At 47.3% G+C, this 23,548-nt stretch overlaps 1 protein-coding gene across 1 annotated transcript in view; it reads left to right on the forward strand.

The window, feature by feature from the left end:
• Window positions 1–23,548, forward strand: part of LOC128336599 (kinesin-like protein KIF19) — a 46,874-nt gene that overhangs the window by 17,858 nt on the left and 5,468 nt on the right. Inside the window, exons 5-15 of the mRNA XM_053276500.1 lie at window positions 54–190; window positions 1,717–1,842; window positions 3,256–3,450; window positions 4,864–5,016; window positions 5,576–5,698; window positions 8,498–8,657; window positions 9,452–9,626; window positions 11,403–11,586; window positions 14,666–14,936; window positions 19,097–19,212; window positions 21,831–21,967. Of these exons, the coding sequence (XP_053132475.1) occupies window positions 54–190; window positions 1,717–1,842; window positions 3,256–3,450; window positions 4,864–5,016; window positions 5,576–5,698; window positions 8,498–8,657; window positions 9,452–9,626; window positions 11,403–11,586; window positions 14,666–14,936; window positions 19,097–19,212; window positions 21,831–21,967 (1,777 nt within the window). The remainder of the gene's footprint in view (window positions 1–53; window positions 191–1,716; window positions 1,843–3,255; window positions 3,451–4,863; window positions 5,017–5,575; window positions 5,699–8,497; window positions 8,658–9,451; window positions 9,627–11,402; window positions 11,587–14,665; window positions 14,937–19,096; window positions 19,213–21,830; window positions 21,968–23,548) is intronic.

Genomic DNA, 23,548 nt, shown 5'->3' on the forward strand with positions numbered 1-23,548 from the left:
TGGAACTCTTGGAGAAGGCCGCAAACAGCTGATTTCTCCCGTGTTTTTAACAGGTGCTGGGAAAACCTACACAATGCTGGGGACGGGTGCCGATCCTGGCATCTACATCCGCATGCTCAACGACCTTTTTCGAGCCATTGAAGCCACCAGTGGGGACATGAATTACTCTGTCTGCATGTCTTACCTGGAGGTGAGGTGGGCACAGGTGTGGATTTGAAGCAGAAGGTGCTTTAAAACAATTGCATGTAATGCGGCGTCTCCTGGGAAATAGCCATAAGCCTAGGCAGGTTGGCCCAAGAAACTCTTAGCACACGAGCAAGCTGAGATTACTCAGTACCATCTGGGGGTGCAAAAGCTCATTGTGATTTTTGATTTTTGATTGTGTGATTTAAGGTCTGCACCCCTAGAGGTGGGAAGGAGGTAACTGAAAGATGAAATTGATGGCCAGGGAATCTAGGACCAGCCAACAGAAGTACTTTTTCACACAATGCATAATCCACTTGTGGAATTCTCTGCCACGAGATGTGGTGACAGCCAACAACCTGGATGGCTTGAAGAGGGGTTTGGATAACTTCATGGAGGAGAGGTCTATCAAGGCTATCAGTCGGAGGGCTACAGGCTGCCTCCAGCCTCAAAGACAGGATGCCTCTGAGTACCGGTTGCAGGGGAGCCACAGCAAGAGAGAGGGCATGCACATATCTCTTGCCCAGGTATAGGGCAAGAGATAGGGTATTGGGAGTAGGGATAGAGAAGGGGTGATAATACTCAGAAAGTTGTAAATGCAGCAAGGCTATCACCTGTTTTCCATTTCTAAGGGGACTGACATTGCCAAAAATCATGATGAGCATTCATCTCCATTGACATTGACAAAAATGATGAGCATACCATCCTGAGATTATACTGATGGCCAAAATCTGGCAGATTATTTGGTGTTTAAGGTGGAAAATCAAAATAGTTTCTTGCTCTAATCTGCAACACATTAAGAGCTGTGGTGGGTCATACCAGAGATCCATCCAGACCCACATCTCACATCCTACAGTGGCTGTCCAGATCTTCAAAGAATCTCACAAGCAGCTGATGGAGGCAACAGCAACCCTTGCCACTAGCATCCAATATTCAGAGATAGACTGCCTCAGAACATGGAGGTTCCATAAGAACAGCCCTGCCAAATCAGGCCCAAGGCCCATTCAATCCAGCATCCCATTTCCCTCAGTGACCCACTAGATGCCCCTGAGAGCATAAAGAGCCAAGGGCATGCCCTCTCTTTTGCTGTTACTCCCCTACAACTGGTATTTAGAGGCATCCCTTAGCTACCATTTTATTTATTTATTTTTACAATTCTATCCTACTCTTCCTCCAAGGAGCCCAGAGCAGTGTACTACATACTTAGGTTTCTCCTCACAACAACCCTGTGAAGTAAGTTAGGCTGAGAAAGAAGTGACTGGCCCACAGACGCCCAGTGAATTTCATGGCTGAATGGGGATTTGAACTTGGATCTCCCCAGCAATGCACTACCAGGGATGAGGTGTGGATTGTACCTCTGGCTCTTGGGATATCTCAGGATTCCACCTAGGGCAAAACTACTGGTATAGATGCACCCATGGAATCAAACCCTGCTCAATTCAGAATGCATCATGAGCCAAGCCAAGCCACGTGGTATGTGTCCTTTCCCACCCAACAGGATGGAGCAAATACAATCCTTTCCTTCTCATTTAGATTTATAATGAAGTGATCCGTGACCTTCTGAACCCATCTTCGGGGTTTCTTGAACTGAGGGAAGACTCAAAGGGCAGCATTCAGATTGCAGGAATCACAGAAGTCTCCACCACCAATGCACCGGAGGTAAATTTGGATGGCTTTCCATGGATCCAGAACACAGGTTCTCATGCCAGATGGCAGGGATAATGACCCATTCCTAAAATGGGAAGGCGGACCCATCCCTAGGATGCGGTGCTGTGGTAGAGCATCTGCATGCTGGAAGAAGGTCCCAGGTTCACTCCCTGGCAGCATCTCCAGGTAGGACTGGGAAAGACTCCTGCCTTACATCTTGGAGAGCTGCTGCCAGTTCGTGTAGGCAGTTTTGAGCTTAGCTAGTTGGAACAATGCCCTGATTCGGAATAAGACAGCATCTTATGTTCCTATAAAAGTAGGCGCACAGCACGCAAAGAGCTGGCATACGGGCCAGCAGGACTGCAGTGGGAGTCAGGAGGAACCCTTGATGGATCCACTGGTGGCCAAAGACCTAGCTTTGGGCTAAAACTGTTCTTAGCTGGGCTGGGCCAGGAGGAACCCATGGTTGGGGTAGACCATGCTGGGATTTGGAAGAACCATATTGCCCCTTCTAGTTTTATGGTGAGGGAAGCTCTTAGGATACCCTGGAGGTTATGGTGGTCCATCATAAATCTGTCTCAGGGCTGTATAACTTTGGCCTTCCAGCTATTGTTGGACTACAACTCCCATCATCCCCAGCCACCGTGGCCAATGGGCAGGGATGGCGGGGTGCTGTAGTCCTTCAGGGGTCTATGCCAGGGATTCCCTATTTATTTATTTAACACATTTGTATACCACCCAAAATGCAAGTCTCTGGGTGGTTTACAACACAATAAAAACAACAAATAAAAAGGTTAACACATTACAACAATGTAAAATGTTAAACAATGTTTAAACTATTAAAGACCATCGAACAATTACAACAGTATCTAATTAAAAGCCTGGGTGAACAAAATGTGTCTTGACTGCCTTTTAAAAAGTGATCAGAGACGGGGAGGCTCTTATTTCAGCAGGGAGCGCGTTCCAAAGCCTCGCTACAATAAATTGGAGCTGGGCATGATGGGAGCTGCAGTTCAGCACCCTCTGGAGCAGGGTTTCTCAACGTGTGGGTCCCCAGATGTAATTGGACTTCAACTCCCATAATTCCCACCAAAGGCCACTGGGGCTGGGGATTATGGGAGTTGAAGTCCAATAACATCTGGAGACCCACACGTTGAGAAACCCTGCTCTGGAGGACCAGGGGTTGGGATGGGAAGCCCCGGTCTATGTGAAACAGCAGAGACTCCAATATAAGCCTGATCTGTTTAGCATTTAGTTTAATTTGGGAGGGGTCTGATATACGGCTATGTGCTTTAGGCTCTCAGTGGCAACAACCCTAGCCCCTTTCCTCCCCACTCCACAGCTCACCCTAAAGAGAAAGAGTGCACAGATTTTTGAACTGAGCCATGATTTGATCCTGAGTGTCTTTTCCTCTGTGTGGTTCAGATCATGCACCTCTTAACCAAAGGGAACAAGGAGCGCACCCAGGAGCCCACGGCGGCCAACAAGACCTCTTCGCGGTCCCACGCGGTCCTGCAAGTGACAGTGAAACAGACCAGCCGGGTGAAGGATATTAACGAGGAAGTGAGAGTGGGGAGGCTCTTCATGGTGGACCTGGCTGGGTCTGAAAGAGCAGCTCAGGTGACTTGGCCTCCTCTGGTGCCCTTCACAACCTGCCCGACATAAATTCCTTAGTATTGGATTCTAAAAAGAAAGGGAACCAGCAAATAGGTCCACCCTCCAAGTTGGAAGTGCTTTCTGGAGAGGAGAGCTGGTCTGGTGGGAGCAAGCATGATTTGTCCCCTTAGCTAAGCAGGGTCTGCCCTGGTTGCATATGAATGGGAGACTTGATGTGTGAGCACTGTAAGATATTCCCCTTATGGGATGGAGCCGCTCTGGGAAGAGCAGAAGGTTCCAAGTTCCCTCCCTGGCAGCATCTCCAAGATAGGGCTGAGAGAGATTCCTGCCTGAAACCTTGGAGAAGTCACTGTATAGACAATACTGAGCTAGATGGACCAAAGGTCTGACTCGGTATATGGCAGCTTCCTATGTTCCTATGCTAAGTGACCTGTGCTCAAATTGAACTCAATACCAGGGCTGGCTACCTGATGACCCATCATGTCCCAGGATCTGGACCCTGTGCTTCAACCCGCCCCCCCTCCACCCTGGAGGAGGTCTGATGATACAGAGGATGGGGGGAAGTGAGGGTAGGAACCATCCCCAGAGAGATCCTCAGAGTCACCTGCTTCTTTAGAGACTCCCATGGGAAAGGACTCCTAGGGATCAATGATGTATGCTTCACTCAAGGAGGTGGCCCTGTCTCCTACTTCTGACTGCTTTTTTGAATCCTCCACAATGTGGGAGGGCACACTTACAAGTAGTCACCCATCCAAATGCAAACCAAGGTGAACCCTGCTTATCAGAGGAGACATTAATGGTTGCTATTGCAAGACTGGCTCTTCATTCCAACAACATTCCTCAGAGGGAGAAGGGAAAGAGTCCAGTCTTCCTGTAGGACTACTGAACCCTCACAATTGGCTTCAGACCATTGCTGGAACAACCATCCAAGCCTGCTGCTCCAACTCACTTTCCATCCAACCTGACTGTGATAACAATTCCATAGTGAGCTGTCTATGGTCCTGATCTCACATGAATGAGCCTGTATTCCTTCTGGTCTAGCCAGTACTTGGGCAGTGCTGGCGAGGCAGCCTGCCTTGTGCAACAGATGTTGAGTTACCAAGGTAGCTTTAAAGGGCAGTCAGTTGTCAGTTATTTACATTACAGAAGTATTTTTTTAATATCATAGGGGCAGAGTCATTTGAATTTTCTGCATCAGCACCCAACTGTTTCAAGGAAACAAAGAAGAGATACTACAAGCAAGAGGCAGTTTCATGGGGGGGGGATCAACTGCAGTCCTGATGCATTTTGAGACAGAAAGCTCTTTCATTTCATTGTGGGATAAAATGAAACCAAGCACCCAGTCCCTAGTTCTCTGGGAGGAAAGCTTGATTTCCCAGTGCAAAGGTTAATCCATTCTGTCCTCCTCCTCCTTAGACGCAGAATCGTGGCAAGAGAATGAAAGAAGGAGCCCATATCAACCGGTCACTGCTGGCTCTCGGGAACTGCATCAACGCGCTGAGTGAGAAGGGAAGCAGCCGAGCGCAATACGTCAATTTCCGAGACAGCAAACTCACACGCTTGTTAAAGGTGCTGCTGTTTGCTATGGGAGGGAATTCGCCAATGGATCCCAGGAGTTATTTTCCACATGTAATTGCCTGTGGGGAGCAATCTCGCTTCGTATGAGCTCTATGAATATCTTCCTCCAATGTTAGGGAAGGGTTAGGGCACTTAATCCAGATCGGAGCACATGAGATGATACCCTAGAGCAGAGGTTCCCAGCCTCTGGCCATCCAGCGGTCACTGTGGCTGGGGATGATAGGAGCTGTAGTCTAACAACACCTGCTCCACACCCTACATCAGGGCTTCCCAACCAGTGGGCCTCCAGATGTTGATGAACTACAACTCCCATCATTCCCAGCCACAATAAATTGTGGCCGGGGATGTTGGGAGTTGTAGTTCAGCAACATCTGGAGGCCACAATGAATTGTGGCCGGGGATGATGGGAGTTGTAGTTCAGCAACATCTGGAGGCCCACAGCCCTACATCTTTTCCTTCAAGGGATACTATCCCCCTTTGATGTAGCCTTCAACAGAGCCTCGTCATCTGCCATTACTAACTGTGCATTCACAGAGATGTCACCCCATAGGACTCCTTGGGAGGAAACAGCAGGACGGTTATGATTGCTCACATCAGCCCAGCCAGCACTTACTTTGAAGAATCTCGGACGACTCTGATTTATGCGTATCGAGCAAAAAACATCAAGACCAGGGTAAGAAAGCAAAGCGTGTAAGAACTCTGCTATTCTCTCTGCAGAACTCTTGGGAAACAGAAGGATATTCTGACTAAGTCCACCATACCAGATGATGCAGTGAACCTAGTGCTGACTCAGAGACCAGGACCAGAAGATTGTAGCAAGAACCAATAGCCAATGTCCAGTGCTGTTCTTAGGGCCTTAGATCCTGACTTGGGTCCCCAGATGTTGGACTACAACTCCCATCATCCCCAGCCACAGTGGGAGGAGGCCAGCAATATCTGGGGGTGGGGGAGTCTGAGACCCCGGCTCAGACTCAGAAAAAGCAGGGAGTTATCTCCAGCTATTGTGACGGGGGATGATGGGAGTTGTAGTCCAACAGTGCCTGGGGACCTAAGGTTGGGAACACCCAGCCTTACTCTAACAGAAAATACACGTTTTCATTTACAGCTGCGACTATTACATGTTTATTCTGCTAGCAGCCAAGGACTACTGCCATCAAGTATGGCTGAGGATTGCTGGACTTGTGCCAGCAAGCATGAATTGTCCCCTTGGCTAAGCAGGGTCTAGGAAGCTTTCGAGTTCCCTTCCTGGTAGCAATCAATCAATCAATCAATCTGTATTGGTACGGTCACAGACCAGCAAATAATTGTACAGCAAATAATTGTACAGCAAATAATTGTACAGAGGGGGCGGGCAGTGCAATTAGACATAGTACAGTTAACACACAAACAATGAGAACAATGCTGTGCCCTTATGCAGAATACATGCCGGATTCTACTGGCAACCAAGCAAAACTTGGCGACGTTTAGAGATGTTTCATCTTTCTGGTCTGATTAAAAAAAATTAAAAGAAATCCAAATGACCTGGGCAATTAGTTAAAAGCGGGGAAATGTAAAAACGGTGAGAATCCTTATACAGCTCACAGTAGAGTAAGACATGAACTGTAGCCAGCATGGTGTAGTGGTTAGACTGCTGGACTAGGACGGGGGAGACCCGAGTTCAAATCCCCATTCAGCCATGATATTTGCTGGGTGACTCTGGGCCAGTCACGTATCTCTCAGCCTAACCTACTTCACAGGGTTGTTGTGAGGAGAAACTTAAGTATGTAGTACACCGCTCTGGGCTCCTTAGAGGAAGAGCGGGATATAAAATGTAAAAATAATAAATAATAATAATAATTAAGAGAGCTCTGAACGGTGCAGCTGATCCATCTCCATCTTAAAAGAAAAAAAGCATCCAGCTCTCTTGACTGTCTGCTTGGAACTATTTGAGGCGGGGAAATGACTTGCCTAGAGCTATTCGCACATGGCTTCATGCTGCAGGGTAAATGTTGAGCGAAGCCACTTTGAGTCACACTCGCGGCATTGAGGGAAGCAACCCCTCCCCTCTGCTCTTGGGTTTTGTTTTGGTGCAGGTTCCCATGGCATGCCTCTGTGTTTTCCTTCTAGCCAAGGGGGGAGAGAGAGAGGTTACTAAATAGCTACATCTGCATTTCTAAAGAGAGTATCCCTCTCATCATGCTAAAGTTTCTCCGTCAGTGCCTCTCTCTGTTTGTTTCGGTGTTTTCAAGGAAAAGTAGCTTCCTGTAAAACCAGCATTTTAAAAACCTGAATATACATTGAGATAAGCTAGAATTCTCAAGACAAAGCCCAACTTGTGTGTGCAGTGGGTCCAAGGATCTCGAAGGGACTTTAGGGTACGTTTGGCTGGTGTGTGAACGCACACTCTCTCTTCTGGAGGAGATTTGGGGTAGAAGCCCTGTCTGTCAAGCCTCCAGGATTCGCACCGACTCAAGAGCACAACTTTACCTTTACCCCCTTTTTACCTGGATTTCTCCAAGGTCTGTGTCCCTCCCTGCCTCAGCAGAAACTGCAGACTATAACAGAATATTATTGACTCTGTTCCCTGGGGGATAATACTTCTAGTAGGCTCTAGTGATGAGTTTGTTTCGTCCCGCCCCTGTTCCCTTAATCTGCTTTTTGCTCTGTACTGATTTTTCAAATAGGCCTGTCTCTAGAGTAATTCAGGAGTGGAAATGACTCTGTGTCTCTTCATATATACGATAACTTAACAAATGAGCCCCTGGTGGCGCAGTGGTAAAACTGCTGCCCTGTAACCAGAAGGTTACAAGTTCGATCCTGACCAGGGGCTCAAGGTTGACTCAGCCTTCCATCCTTCCGAGGTCGGTCAAATGAGTACCCAGAATGTTGGGGGCAATATGCTAAATCATTGTAAACCGCTTAGAGAGCTCTGGCTATAGAGCGGTATATAAATGTAAGTGCTATTGCTATTGCTATTGCTAAATGATATCAATCAAGCATCAGATATACTCCTCATCTTTATAATTCACTGCAATTTAATTTTTTTAAAATTTTTAAAAACTGATTTTCAGATAAGCCTTTCTATGGAGTAATGACTCCGTAATCCCTGAATACATATGGATACGTATCACCTGATTTCAGAATGCACTCCTCATTTTTATAATCCACTGCAATTTTAGGCAACAAGCAACAAATACCATATATTTTCCTAGCTGCTACACCAAACACTGCAATTTTTGGGGTGACATAAATGTTTTCATCTGTCATTTCATCTATACAATTAGACCACTCAGTTCCTGAGTAAAATGAGAAAGCCATTTCTCTCTGGGATAAAGCTGCGACCTGTAGTATAATGTATAATATCTTCCATAGAATAATGTATATAATATATATCTTCCATAGTCCCACTTCTGCGAATGCATACATTCAGTGGCTATTTACAACCGATTCTGTTCAAAGGGGGTGAATAACCAGGTGTTCTCTCACCTGGCAGGTAAAGCGCAACCTTCTCAACGTCTCCTACCACATTGCTCAGTACACCAGCATCATTTCAGATCTGCGCAGGGAGATTGAATGCTTGAAGGCAAAGATTGAAAATCAGGAAAAGGAGAAAGAGTGCCTCAGTTCTGGTGCTAAAGACATACAAGGCAGAGGTAGGCCTTCTATGCTGTTTTTGTCACTGTCATCGTATCGCCTTTGGTGTTTCTTGAGAATATCATTACGTAGTTATTTGAGATGGTGAGGGGAAGGATTGATCCTGATGACTTTCCCTCATCATTCACCCATGGGAAGGCAACCTTGCTTGTTCAGAATGTTTAACCGCTTCCTTGAAAGCAACCATTTCTAATTTCCTGAATGGCTTGGGTTCGAGGTATTTAAGAGAATGCCTTCTTCTTCATCAACCCTGCAGCTATTAAGATCATCTGGGGAGGTCTCAGCTGGTGGCGACTCAAAACCGGGCCTTTTCTAGAGTTGCCCCGGGACTCTGGAACGTGCTTCCTAATGAAATAAGAGTTTCCCCTTCTCTAGATGTTTTTAAGTAGCACCTGAAAACATACCAGTTCAGCTAGGCTTTTAGTTTATAGTTTTAAAGTTTTGGGTTTTAGAGATTTTATTGGTATTCTATATTGTTTTTATTGTATTAATGTTTTAATGGTTGTTTTTAGATTGTGAGCCACCATGGGGCTTTTTTGTATGGGATGGTATAGAAATGTACTAACTGAATGATTCTCCCTTTAATTTAGTAATATGAAATAATTGATGCGAGGCACAATCAAGGAAGTCCTGATCCTGAATACCAAATAATATCCTGCTTCGCTTTCCTACTCAGGGTTCTCCAAAGTTTCTCTAGGTACCATCCGTGACCTTTTGCAGGGTTATGTGCTATAAACTCGCGTTTAAGAGACAGCTAAAGTGGAGAAATGTCTAACCTCTTGTCGTCCCTCAGCAGAAACTCACCAAGACGCCGAGGAATACGGCCGTCAAGAGATGAGCCGGCTGCGGAAGCAGCTGATTGGTGCTTTCAAGGAACAAATGGACATGCGGCACAGTCTCATGGAGCTGGAGAACACCAACATGGAGCTGCATGTGGACACCTCCAGGCATCTGCTGACTATTGCAGAGTGAGCAGAGGGAGGGATTTCCAAGGCCCATCTAGTCCAGCGTCCTGTTTCACACGGTGGCCCACCAGATGCCTCTGGGGAGCCCACAAACTAGAGATGTGCAAACCGGCTCGATGTCAAGCCAGTTCGACGTCAAACCAGTTTGATTCAGCGGTTTTGGGTCGAACCAAACCACCCACTGTTCGGTCCAACCCCGGGCCCAGGCCACGCAGAGGCCAATCGCGCAGGCGTGTGGCCTCCAAAATGGCCACCGCGCTGAGCAGAGAAGGCAAAAAACTGGCTGAAAAGCGAGGCATAAGGAAAGCTGGCGGCGGGGTGTGTGTGTGTCTCTCCATGGACCCCCCTGCTGCCTCCAGCAACTCCCAGAAGGGTGTAAGATTAATTAATGTTAACACCAAAAAATTTTTGCAACTCCCTTGAACCGAACCAAACGGGGTGTGTGTGTGTGTTTGACGGGAAGCTGGATCGAACCGGCCCGGTCGGGTTCGAGTCTCGAACCGAACCTGATTCGGACTCGAACCGAACCGGGAACAGCCGATTCCATGCACATCCCTACCACAACAAGAGGTGAGGGCATGCCCTCTCTGCTGCTGTTGCTCCCCTGCAACTGGTATTTGGAGGCATCTTGCCTCTGCGGCTGGAGGTGGCCTATAGTCACCAGACTAGTAGCCAATGAGAGATCTCCATGAATTTGTCTGTTCACGACTGTAGAGAAAAGCCATAGCTGAGTGGCAGAGCATCTGCTTTGCATGCAGAACAAGGTCCCCAGTCCAAGCTCTGGCATTGTGAGTGAGAGGGAAAGCAAGGTTGAAGTGGGAGGGAGTGATCACCTGGGAGAGAGTTCCTGGGTCAGCTGGCATTTTCCTCTGTTAGAGAGCTTGGACAGGAGATTCCTTTAACTACCCCTGCTGCAGAGGTAGACTCATGGACTCATCGGCCACGGGTGCTTCATGCTTTGAAGCAGATTCTGGGGTGTACATTGTGTTGGCCATTGGTCAGGGTTAGCCTGGCCTTTCCTTTGCCCCCTGCATCTTAGCAGGACCCAGAAAAGACCAGAAATGGTAGTCTCACTGAGAACCCCTTGATATCTTCCCAGGAATGCCAGTGGCCTTTCGATACAGAAAACCACTGCAATGCACCAACTCTAACTGTTAATAGCTTCCCAGGGTTTACGAACAATTCTCGAGGCATTTTTAGTCCGGAGTTCCCACCCGCTCCTTGTTGCCCTCCTGTTTCAGGGATTCTCAGCCTTGGGTCCCCTGCTGTTGTTGGACCACAGCTCCCATCATCCATTGTAACTGGGGTGATGGGAGTTCCAACATCTGGAGCCCCACAGGTTGGGAAGGAACCCCTGATCTAGCTCATCCAAATGGTCTGTACTTCCTCGAATGTCTGCTTTGGGACCACTAGAGGGCACTGTGGCATCTGAATAAATCCTCACAATTCACGGGCTTTCTTCACTAACAATCCAGAGGAGGGAATAGCCTCAGAAAGTAGGAGCACTCCAGATGTTTTCAGTCATGAGCCATTTACACCTGTTTTTAATGCTTTAACCTGAAAACATGCCCACTCAACTTGCAGACGCTTCTCTCCTGTGCTTCATCTCAGGTTCCAATGTGGTTAGACTACAACTCCCATCGCCCCCTGCCACCATGCCCTGTATGGGGACACGGAAGTCGTAGTCCAGCACCCTTGGGAAGTCTCTTGGGTGTCATAGCCCAACATCTGAGTGGGGATCCGAGTTTGAGAACCTGTCCTGTGATTCGTTCCATGCAGCTGGGAACGAGAAAAGGCTCACCAGGCAAGCAAGTATCCCAGCAAGCAGGCTGTGGGTGAGAAGGAAGAGGAAGCCATGGAGGAGGCGGAGAGAGAAGATTCCCCAGAACCTCACGAGGTGGTCTTGGCCAGAGAGGAGATCCACATGCTGCTGGCAGAGCAGCGGAAAACAGCTGCCTTAAAGGTACCAGCAAGGGGAGCAGATCGTCAGCAATTTAGTGGGGTCTTTTCAATAAGAGGTATAGGAACATAGGAGGCTGCCGTATACTGAGTCAGACCATTGGTCTATCTAGCTCAGTATTGTCTTCACAGACTGGCAGCGGCTTCTCCAAGGGTTGCAGGTAGGAGTCTCTCTCAGCCCTATCTTGGAGGAGCCAGGGAGGGAACTTGAAACCTTCTGCTCTTCCCAGAGCAGTTCCATCTCCTGAGGGGAATACCTTACAGTGCTCACACTGCTAGTCTCCCTTTCATATGCAACCAGGGCAGACCCTGCTTAGCTAAGCGGACAAGTCGTGCTTGCTGCCACAAGGCCAGCTCTCCTCCCTATAATATGCCCCAGGGCTTTGGAATGTGTTCCCTGTCAGTATAAGAGCTTCTCCATCAGAGCCTTCAAGAAATCACTTAAGACTCACCTGTTTTCTCAGGCCTTTCGCGGAAACTATTTTTTTTTGGGGGGGGGGGGAGTTTTAGTTAAAACTGGGTTTTAAATTTGATGTTCTTAAAATTATTTTATTTTAATTGGGCTTTACTTATTGTTTTAAGCTGTGTACACCACCTTGAGATCTAGGTGTCAAGTGGTTTAGAGATACAATATATGATATGTGATTCTCTTGCTTGTATAGCTTGGCTTGCTGTGTGTTTTCTCCAGAATTGGCACCCCTTCTTTATTGACGAGGGAGAATCCAGACCACATCATCACTGCCAAATTGTTGCATCCCAGCAATGCAGCTGTTGTTGGACTACAACTCCCATCATCTCCGAATACTGGCCTTTGTGGCTGGGGGTGATGGGCATTGTAGTCCAACATCTGCAGGAGGGCTGAAGTCGTGCAGCCCTGTATTCCAGGTTTTTCTGTGGTGTCCTTCCACATATCCTCTGCTAACTGAGCAAAGGCACCTTTTTAAAGTGGTGATTCTCTTTACTGAGCGGGGGGAGAGCAACTGGCCCTATCCATCCCCAGCACAACATCCCTCCAGTGGCTGTTGCTGGTGTCTGTCTTATGTTCCTTCTTCAGAATGTGAGCCCTTTGGGGACAGGGAGGCCTTTTATTGATTTATTTATTTACGAACCTAAGAACAGCCCTGCTGGATCAGGCTCAAGGAGGCCCATCTAGACCAGTATCCTGTTTCGCACAGTGGCCCACCAGATGCCACTGGGAAGCCCACAGGCAGGAGTTGAAAAGGGCATGCCCTCCTTCCTGCTGTGACTCCCCTGCAACTGGTACTCGGAGGCATCCTCAGAGGTGGCCTATAGCCCTCTGACTAGTAGCCGCTGATAGACCTCTCCTCCCCTTATATCTATGTAAACTGTTTTAAGAACTTTTGTTGAAAAGCGGTATATAAATATTTGTCGTATTCGTATATTTCCAGAAATCATTTGTGTCAGTTTCATTTAAAATACAATGCTCTTGACAGGACCAGCCTGCACAGCGAGGACAGGACACACACTAGGTTTTTAAGACTGTATCTGAATTCAAAAGTTTCCACTTTTAAAGCACAGCCATTTTATACAGGTGAAACTCGGAAAATTAGAATATCGTGCAAAAGTCCATTAATTTCAGTAATGCAAATTAAAAGGTGAAACTGATATATGAGACAGACGCATTACATGCAAAGCGAGATAAGTCAAGCCTTAATTTGTTATAATTGTGATGATCATGGCGTACAGCTCATGAAAACCCCCGATATTGTTCTATTCTACAATCCTTGTCTTCTTGGTTCCCATGTAATATTCTAATTTTCTGGGATTGTGGATTTGGGGTTTTCATGAGCTGTACGCCATGATCATCACAATTATAACAAATTAAGGCTTGACTTATCTCGCTTTGCATGTAATGCGTCTGTCTCATATATCAGTTTCACCTTTTAATTTGCATTACTGAAATTAATGGACTTTTGCACGATATTCTAATTTTCCGAGTTTCACCTGTAGCTTCCATTTCAGCATGCCTGGAGGTCCCTTAATTGAAGTCCCTGTTCTCATGTTGAGGGACTTTAACCTTTCCTAGGTTTCCCCACCTCATCTTTCTTTTATAGCAAAATGGTGCTGCTGAGCGCAATTGACCATTGATCGATCAAGTGCTGTCAAGTCGGTGTCAACTCTTAGTGACCATTAGGGGGCATTTTTTTTATCATTGACCATGAGGGGGCTTTTATTGAAGTGGCCTTAATTGTGAGTCAACCTTATAGAAATTAGTTCTGTGAATTAGTTTTATGCTGTCTTTATCCTTTTGATTTTAACTGTTAATTGGTTTTAATTGTTTTTATTTTGATGTAAACCACCCTGAGCCTTTTTTTGGAAGGGCAGTCTATAAATCGGATAGATAGATAGATAGATAGATAGATAGATAGATAGATAGATAGATAGATAGATAGATAGGTGGAGAGATAGATAGATAGATAGGTGGAGAGATAGATAGGTGGAGAGATAGATAGAGAGATAGGTGGAGAGATAGATAGAGAGATAGGTGGAGAGATGGAGAGATAGGTGGAGAGATGGATAGATAGGTGGAGAGATAGATAGATAGATAGATAGATAGATAGATAGATAGATAGATAGATAGATAGATAGATAGATAGATAGATAGATGGATAGGTGGATAGGTGGAGAGATGGATAGATGGATAGATGGATAGATGGATAGATGGATGGAGAGGGGGAGAGATAGATAGATAGATGGGACTTGGTCATCAGGAAGGGCATTGATGGATAAGAGAGTGCTAAATTAAATGTTGCACGGTACCACCATTTGAATTCTGCATCTGTCTGCAGAAATGCAAGGTCTCAGCAGCACTAAAGGGCTCTAGTGTGGATGCAGCTAGAACTATTACTCTTATGGGCTGGACTAGGATGAGTTTACGTAGCCATTTTTAACCTGGGGAAAGTCACCAAGTGGTGACTTTTCCCTGTTATTAGAAAAATGGATGGGAGAAGGGGGGGGGAGACAAGAGATCTGCAGCTGCTTCCTAAGAGCAATTTGGGATGCCTACCCGACTGTGCATGTTAAGCCTTGCGTTCAGAAGAGCTCTTCCCCTCCTAATTCAGGCGGAGCTGGAGCGGCGTCTGGCTACTGCCAAGAAGAAAGCATCCCAAATGGAGAAGCTCGTGCCCAGGCAAGCCACCAGCGAGGACCAGCGGGAAGTGCTGAGGCTCCTGTGCAAGGCGCATGAGCTGGAGGTGGGGAACACGTCGCTGCAGGCCAAGGCCTTGTACCGGGGGAACCTGCTGTGCCAGAAGGATTTTGTCATCCAGCGTCACCAGCAGCACCGGGGCCTCTGCAAAGAGATCATCCAGCAGCAGTGGACGCTGATCAGGGGTAAGGTCAAAGCTCTGCAGACATCCGTGCTTAGCATGGGACAAAGGAACTTAGGAAGCTGCCATCTACGGAGTCAGACCACTGGTCTCTCTAGCTCAGGATTGTCTTCACAGACTGGCAGCGGCTTCTCCAAGGTTGCAGGCAGGAGTCTCTCTCAGCCCTCTCTTGGAGATGCTGCCAGGGAGGGAACTTGGAACCTTCTGCTCCATCCCCTGAAGGGAATATCTTACAGGGCTCACACTTCTAGTCTCCCTTTTATATATAACCAGGGTGGACCCTGCTTTGCTAAGGGGACAAGTCATGCTTGCTAACACAAGACCAGCTCTCTTCCTCAGAAAAGGAAGCTGCCATATACTGAGTCAGACCCTTGGTCTATCTAGCTCAGTATTGTCTTCACAGACTGGCAGCAGCTTCTCCCAGGTTGCGGGCAGGAATCTCTCTTAGCCCTGTCTTGGAGATGCCAGGGAGGGAACTTGGAGCCTAGATGCTCTTCCCAGAGCGGCTTCATCCCCTGAGGGGAATATCTTGCAGTGCTCACACATCAAGTTGGCTTCATCCCCTGAGGGGAATATCTTGCAGTGCTCACACATCAAGTCTCCCATTCATATGCAACTAGGGCGGACCCTGCTTAGCTAAGGGGACAAGTCATGCTTGCTAACACAAGACCAGCTCTCTTCCTCAGAAAAGGAAGCTGCCATATACTGAGTCAGACCATTGGTCTATCTAGCTCAGTATTGTCTTCACAGACTGGCAGCGGCTTCTCCAAGGTTGCAGGCAGAAATCTGTCTCAGTCCTATCTTGGAGATGCTGCCAGGGAGGGAACTTGGGACCTAGATGCTCTTCTCAGAGCAGCTCCATCCCCTGAGGGGAAGATCTTCCGGTGCTCACACATCAAGTCTCCAGGGCAGACCCTGCTTAGCAACCAGGGCAAGACCCTGCTTAGCTAAGGGGACAAGGCATGTTTGCTACCACAAGACCAGCTCTCCTCTCAGACATCTGTAACTTGGAGATGCTGCCAGGGAGGGAACTTGGAACCTTCTGCTCATCCCAGTGTGGAACAAGCCATGCTTACTGCCTCAAGATCAGTATGGCCTGCTTGGATCCCGGCTCCTGAATGCCAACAAACACCGAGCTTAGTTTCCACGGTCAGCCTCTGTACCACCGGACAGCGCAGCAGCTGTGAAAAAGTCCAATTCCCTGCTAGGGGTCATAAGGAAGGGGACTGGAAATAACAATTGTAATATTATCATGCCCTGATACAAATCTATGGTGCCACCACATCTGGAGAACCGCACATGCAGTTCTGGTCACCGTAGCTCAAGGAAGACATGATCAAACTGGGAAAGGTGCAGAAAAGGGCAACCAAGATGGTCAAGGGCCTGGAGCACCTTCCTTATGAGGCCAGGCTACAGCATCTGGGGCTCTTTCATTTGGAAAAGAGGCGACTACAGGGGGACATGATAGAGGTGTATAAAATTATGCACAGAGTAGAGAGTGGAGAGAGAAAGTTTTTTCTCCCCCTTTCGCACCATTAGAGCCAGGGGCAAGGAAATAAAGGGCCGACAACAGGAGGTGCTTTTCCACACAGCGCCTAATTAATCTGTGGAACTCTCTGCCACGGGATGTGATGATGGCCACTCGGCTTGGATGGCTCTAAAAGGGGCTTAGACAAATTCACGGAGGACAGGTCAATGGCTAGCTAGTATTCTGAGAGCTATAGGCCAGCTCCAGCCTTTAGAGCCAGGATGCCTCTGATTACCAGCTGCAGGAGAGAGGGCACGCCACCACCTCTTGCCTGTGGGCTTCTCAGAGGCATCTGGTGGACCACTGTGTGAAACAGGATGCTGGACTGGATGGGCCTTCTTGGGCCTGATCCAGCAGGGTTTTTCTTATGCTACCACTGCAGCTCGTGGGGACGGGCTCTTAGAATTAGATGCCCCCCCCATACAAAAAAGCTTCCTATTCCCTCCATGTCTCCACAGGGGTGGAGGACATACATCCCTCTAGGCTAGCCCTGGGATCCCCAATCTGGGGTGCCCAGATGTTTTTGGACTATAACTACTGTCATCCTTACTTAAAATGGCTGAAGGCCCCTGGCATGTAGTCCAACAACATATAGAGACCCGAGCCCTGCTCTAGCCTATAATTGCCAGGCTGAGCTGTAGGCAGCTACTGACTGTGGGGGCTGGAAGCCTGAAGTCATGCCAGGGGTCAGAGTTAAGGGGAGCAAGCCAAGAAAGAAATCATGTATGGAAAAGAACCAGGAAATGAGCACCATTTTCCTGGCAGAGTCCGAGCCTGAACAGGACTCTTGAGATGAGTAGTCATTCAAACTAAAGAACCCGCCTCTGACACTGGGGTTTTATAGAGTTTGGGGGCATGGCAGACTATTATTGTTTGTTTGTTGGTTTGTTTGTTTTTTCATTCATGAGACATTTTTGGAAGGGCGGTATAGAAATTGAATGAATGAATGAATGAATAAACAAACAAGTAAATAAATGGCTGGTGTCTATCTTGTGTTTCTTTTAGATTGTGAGCCCTTTGGGGCCAGGGATCTATCTTATTTATTTATTATTTCTCTGTGTAAACCGCCCTGAGCCATTTTGGGAAGGGCGGTATAGAAATCAGATGGATGGATGGATTATTGTTTGTTTATTTGTTTATTTCGGCCCAAGGCCAGCATAAATGGATGGATGGATGGATGGATAGATAAATAAAATAAAATAAAATAAAATAAAATAAAATAAAATAAAATAAAATAAAATAAAATAAAATGAGTGAAATATCAATGTCAGTATTGACTAGGGTTGCCACCCGCCCTCCCTGGAATTCCTGGCATCACCCGGATTTTAAGCATCTCACCCGGATTGCTTAGCCTACCTGGATTTGCCCGGATTTCAGCTTTCATTTAGAAAGCGAAGCTCTAGCCCTTGTAGAAGCGGAGTAATGGAGTAAAACATGCAGTCACTGTTCTGCTCAACCACTGGACTTGGATTAAGAAAGGAAGAGCACAGGAGGCAAGCTGGGAGGGTTTCACTTTTACAAGTACAGTAATCCCCTGAGGAATGTTGCCTTGTTTGTTACCGGCAGGGGGTCTCTTTCCCAATTGAGAGGACAGCTTGCTTTTGATGTGAATCACTACCTGCCTATCAGGCTGTGTATTGTAATATTTAAAGACTTTCTTGGCTTTACGTTCAATGCATGCCTGTTTCGAACTAAGCACCGTCTGTTTCAACCAGATCCTCTCTCAAATAAGTGTGTACAGAATTGCAGCCTGAATTAAAAAGCTGAGCATTTTTTAAATTTTTGTCCTGGTGCTGCTGTTAATATGTCAAGAAAAACCGTCAGGCAAAAGTATCTTCCCCAACGATTGTTGGTAGATATCCAGAGCAAATACAAGTCAACTGGAAAGGGCAGCTGCTAATTTGCATAAGCAAAATTATTTTCAATCCAATTTACATAATATTAGGCACCCGGATTTGGAGAGGCAGAATATGGCAGCCCTTGCGTTGACCTATAGGTAGCCATGAGTGGGGGCCATCAAGAACTAGGTAGCCATCAAGAACTTGGAAAGCAGCCTCTGTGAGATACTTCCTGCTGAGGCTGGAAATTTGCCGGGGCAATTATAATTGCCTCAACAGCCTCAACAGGAAACCCTTAAAGCCCTTCCTGTTCAGATAAACCAACGGGCAGCCAGGATGGGTGAGCCACTCCAGGACCTGGGAACCCTTCGCTGCCCAGAGAGATGCTCCAGTCACTAGCCCTAGTGGCTCCCCACACAAGGCAGCTGACACTGTGCTGTGGGTTTCTGGCTATAGGTCCAGCAGCTCCTGACAATCACCACCGTCGTGGCTATCTCAGAGCCTAATTGCCTTTAGCTGCAGCCATTCTGCATAGAAAACGTGGACATTGGTGCACTCACGGACTGCACCACTAGATGGTCTCATGAGTTCCCAGCAATTTTAATGCAAGTTTTGGATGCTCTGATTCTTGGGAAGTAATGCAAATGCATCTCTTTGCGGGGCACTGCCTCTTAAAACTGTCTCTCTTCCCAGCAATTTTAATGCAGGTTTTGGATGCTCTGATTCTTGGGAAGTAATGCAAATGCATCTCTTTGCGGGGCACTGCCTCTTAAAAATCTCTTTTTTCCTTTTTCTCAGACCACAATATCCCCGTCCCCATACCACTTGGGAAACTGTACCACCTCTATTTCCGGGAGGAAGGGAGCCTGGACCGTCAGCTTCTGCTTCACTCGCTGATGTCCAATGCACACCAGGTGAGGCAGAATTGTTCCTCGTTCTTTGAAAGAAAAGCAGATGTTCCCTGGGGTCCAATGTCCTTAGGGGGTGGGGCTATAGCTCAGGGGGAAGGTCCCCACTTCAATCCTGCCATCTCCAGTTTTTTTAAAAAAATCTCAAGTAGTGATGCTGGGAAAGACCTTTACCTGAAATCTTGAAGAGCTGCTGCCAGACAGAGTAGTACTGGGCTGGTTGGACCAATGTCTGACTCAGTGCACAGCAGCCAAATTTATTTCTTAATTTGATTAACCTCTTTATATCCTTAACTTCTTTATATAACCTCTTAATCAAACCTCTTGATTAACCTCTTTATATCCTTAACCTATTTAACTGCCAATAAAAAAGTTCACAAGGTGGCTCACAGCTTAAAACCACAACCAAACAGTAATAAACAACAATCCTATAGGGCCAGCGGTAGCCCAAATAGCTGCATAGATTAAGAGTATTCAGTGCCTTTTCCCTATTTGCTCGACTTTTGAACACATTTTAATGGCATTTGTAACCCTTTCCATGTCTTTGCTGAACAGTCTAAAAATCAGGGCTGCTCAACTTCAGCCCTCCTGTAGATGTTGGCCTACAACCAGGGGCGTATCTAGGGTGGGGCAGGCAGGGCACATGCCCCGGGTGCCACTTGAAGGGAGCGCCATTTTTAAAAATTAAAAAATGGCTGCCGAAAACAAAATAACCACCATGCATGCTCAAATGGCCTCTTTGAGGCCCTAGAGGCCAGCGGGGGGGAGGGGTTACCTTTGCAGACCCCCCACGGTCTTTAGAAAGCCCCCCAAAGGGGCTACCAGTAAAAAAAATTTTAAAAAAATTAATATAATATAAGGCACTGTACACATATTCAGATTGGCAATATGTACAGAGAATCAGGGCTTGTGAATACTGAGCTGAAGCTTATGAGCTAGAATTGGATTCATTTGCTCTTACTTTGCTTCTTGTGATAAGTGAGTTAAATGTGATGTCTTAATAATATGGCTATTAATGGTGAGTTTGTCTTTGAATCAGTGTGAAATCCTTAGTATTAAGGCCCACGGGGAGTTTCTTGCTCTCTTTCTCTCATTTTAACTGTCTTTCTGAAATACTAGAATATATCCCAAGCAGTGACACAGTTTACTTTGCATATCCTTTAATTATTTTCACAGTATCTGGGAAAAGTTGAATTCTCCATTTATTTTTTCAACTTATATAATAGTGATGCTACAATGCATAGTAGAGAATTAGACAGGCATTTCTGTTTAGTTTTCCAAGTATACTTCCACATAGTATTTGGGTATTTCATGAGCCCCAGCACACTGAAATTTGTAATTTTCCAGCATTTTTTGGTCTGGCTACATCCACTGATAAATAGTTTTTGAAATATTAAAAGATTAACGAGCTTGACTTGTATTTTTGAGCTGATATTATGGTAAAGTTATCGGAAAGATGGGTGTCAGATGCTTGGACAGGGGGCGCAATTTCAGTGCTTGCCCTAGGCGCTATTTTCCCTAGATACACCTCTGCCTACAACTCCCATAATCCCTAGCTATTGACCACTGTGGCTGGGGATTATGGGATTTGTAGTCCAAAAACAGCTGTGGGGTTGGGGGAGGAGTTGAGCAGGCCTGGAACATGAATGATTTATCCCAGTCAAGAAGATGACATTTGCACATATGGAACTATAAATCTGTATTTATTCATGCCATAGATCAGAGGTTTTAAATCTAGTGTCCCCAGTCGAAGGCCATTGTGGCTGGAGATAATAGAAGGGAGAGCTGGTAGCGATCATGTATTTCCCCCTCTGCTAAGCACGGTGTGCCCTGGTTTGCATTTGAATGGGAGACTACATATGAGTGCTGTCTACTGTAAGATTTTAGGGGATATGACTGTCATTCAGGGGTAGAGCATCTGCATGCTTGTAGAAGGTCCCAGGTTCAACCCCTGGCAGCATCTCCAAACAGAGCTAGGAGAGACTCCTGCTGGAAACTTGGGAGAGCTGCTGCCAGTCAGTGTAGACAATACTGAGCGAGATAGACCAAGGGTCTGACTCAGTATATGGCAGCTTCCTATGTTCCTATGAGTTATAGTCCAAAAACATCTGACGACCCTGGGTTTAGGGTGCTGAAAGATCCTCCCATCCTCTCCTCACAACTACAGTTCCCAGGGAAATGCCCTGGAGCAATCCCCTGGGCAAAGGAATGGCTGTTAGTCCATTATCAATCTGCCGTGTGAAGAAATTGCTCTCTCTTTGCACTAGATCAGGCTTCCCCAACCTGCAGCCCTCCAGATGTTGCTGAACGACAATTCCCATCATCCCAGTCACAATAAGTTGTAGCTGGGGGTGATGGGAATTGTAGTTTGTCAACATCTGGAGGGCCGCAGGTTGGGGAAGCTTGCACTAGATAATTTGCTAGGTCAGGGATTCTCAACGTTGGGTCCCCAGGTGTTATTGGACTTCAACTCCCATAATCCCCAACCAAAGGCCACTGGGGCTGGGGATTATGGGAGTTGAAGTCCAATAACATCTGGGGGCCCAACATTGAGAATCTCTGTGCTAGACGACATGTCCACCACCTTGCAAAGGTTTTGTGCTCTCCTCTCCCTCCTTCTTCAGGACGGTGCAGTTCTTGACAATGTTCACCAGCTGGAGCCAAATAAAGAAGAGAATCAGAAAGGATCCCTTGACCCCAAGAAAGATGTCTTCGGGGGATCAAAATTTGAGCTTCCTCCTATCATTGTAGAATCGGACAGGTACGTCCATCCTTCCAGAAATCTCACATTCCATTTGGAGTCCTGCTTCCAGGGGTGTAGCAGGGTTCCCAGCGGCCAGGCAACAAACTGGAGCGATGGGGCCTCCACTGTGCGTGCAAAGCAGGCGCACGTCCCAGTGCCCAAGCCACGCCCCCTGCATCTGACATCAGATGCAAGGGGTGGGGCAACCTAACCTCCCCCCGCCCACCCGCTGGAGGGTGGCCAGTAGAAGCGCCAACTTGACGGCGCTGAACCAGGCCAGGTGTGGGGTCGCCATCCTCTGCTGGGGGCAGCGGCAGTGGATCAGGGCCAGGCAGCAGGGCTGTGGTGGCAAGGCGCAGTGATGGCGAAAGGAAGCCCAACCCCGGCACGCTTCTCTTCCCATCACATTCGGAAAGTGCACAGGCGCCCCAGTTGCAAGGCACCCTTGCCCAACGGGCCCTACGCCCATGCTTGGGGGTCTCTCAAACCCTGTGGGCCCAGGTGCAATCGTGTCCCCCCCACCCCACTCCAATGCAAGCTACGCCCCTGAACCTTTCCAGATCAGCGATACGTGACTTGGCTGTAAGCAGCTCTCCTGGGTTTTGAGCAGAGCTTTTCTTAGCTTCTCTGCCTACAATCCCCGCCGCCCCACCCTTTAAAAAATCAAACTTCCCAGAGATTGAACTTGGGGCCTTAATGCAGCAAATCAGATGTGCCCCCCCGAAGTGAAACACTTCTTAAGATTGAAAGACAATTAAATTCAACGTTAATCTGATTTAGGCCAATTCAGCCTGATTGAGGCCAGGGTGACACATGTCGTTGGACTACAAGTCCCATCACCCACAGCCACACAGTTTTTGGTCATTGTGACCATGGATGATGGGACTTGTAGTCCAACGGCATCTGGGAACCCAAGATTGAGAACCCCTGATTTAGGTTCTTCCAGTGCATCTCTCGGGGTTCTAGAAATCTTCTCCATGTCTTCCAACCCTCAGATTGACATGAATGTTGACAGGGCTCATCCTCATCTGATCTTGTCAGCTAACAACACATAGGAAGCTGCCATAAACTGAGTCAATTCCTTGGTCCATCTAGCTCGTCTACCCAGACTGGCAGTGGCTTCTCCAAGGTTGTAGGCAGGAATCTCTCTCAGCCCTACTTGGAGATGTTACCAGGGATTGAACCTGGGAACTTGTGCATGCAGATGCTCTCCATAGAGTGGCCCTATCCCCTTACAGTGCTCACAGGCAGTCTCCCATTCAAATGCAACCCAGGGCAGACCTACTTAGCATAGGGGACCATTCATGCTTGCTACCACAACACTGGCTCTGCAGACTTCAAAAGGAGAATTTTGCTGCTCCCAGAGAACATAAGAACAGCCCTGCTGGATCAGGCTCAAGGAGGCCCATCTAGTCCAACATCCGGTTTCACACAGTGGCCCACCAGATGCCACTGGAAGCCACAGGCAGTAGTTGAGGGCGTGCCCTCTCTCCTGCTGTCACTCCCCTGCAACTGGTCCTCAGAGGCATCCTGCCTTTGAGGCTGGAGGTGGCCTATAGCCCTCCGACTAGTAGCTGTTGATAGACCTCTCCTCCATGA

The sequence above is a fragment of the Hemicordylus capensis genome, chromosome 13, assembly GCF_027244095.1.
Source record: "Hemicordylus capensis ecotype Gifberg chromosome 13, rHemCap1.1.pri, whole genome shotgun sequence".
In the NCBI taxonomy this organism is placed as follows: Eukaryota; Metazoa; Chordata; class Lepidosauria; order Squamata; family Cordylidae; genus Hemicordylus; species Hemicordylus capensis.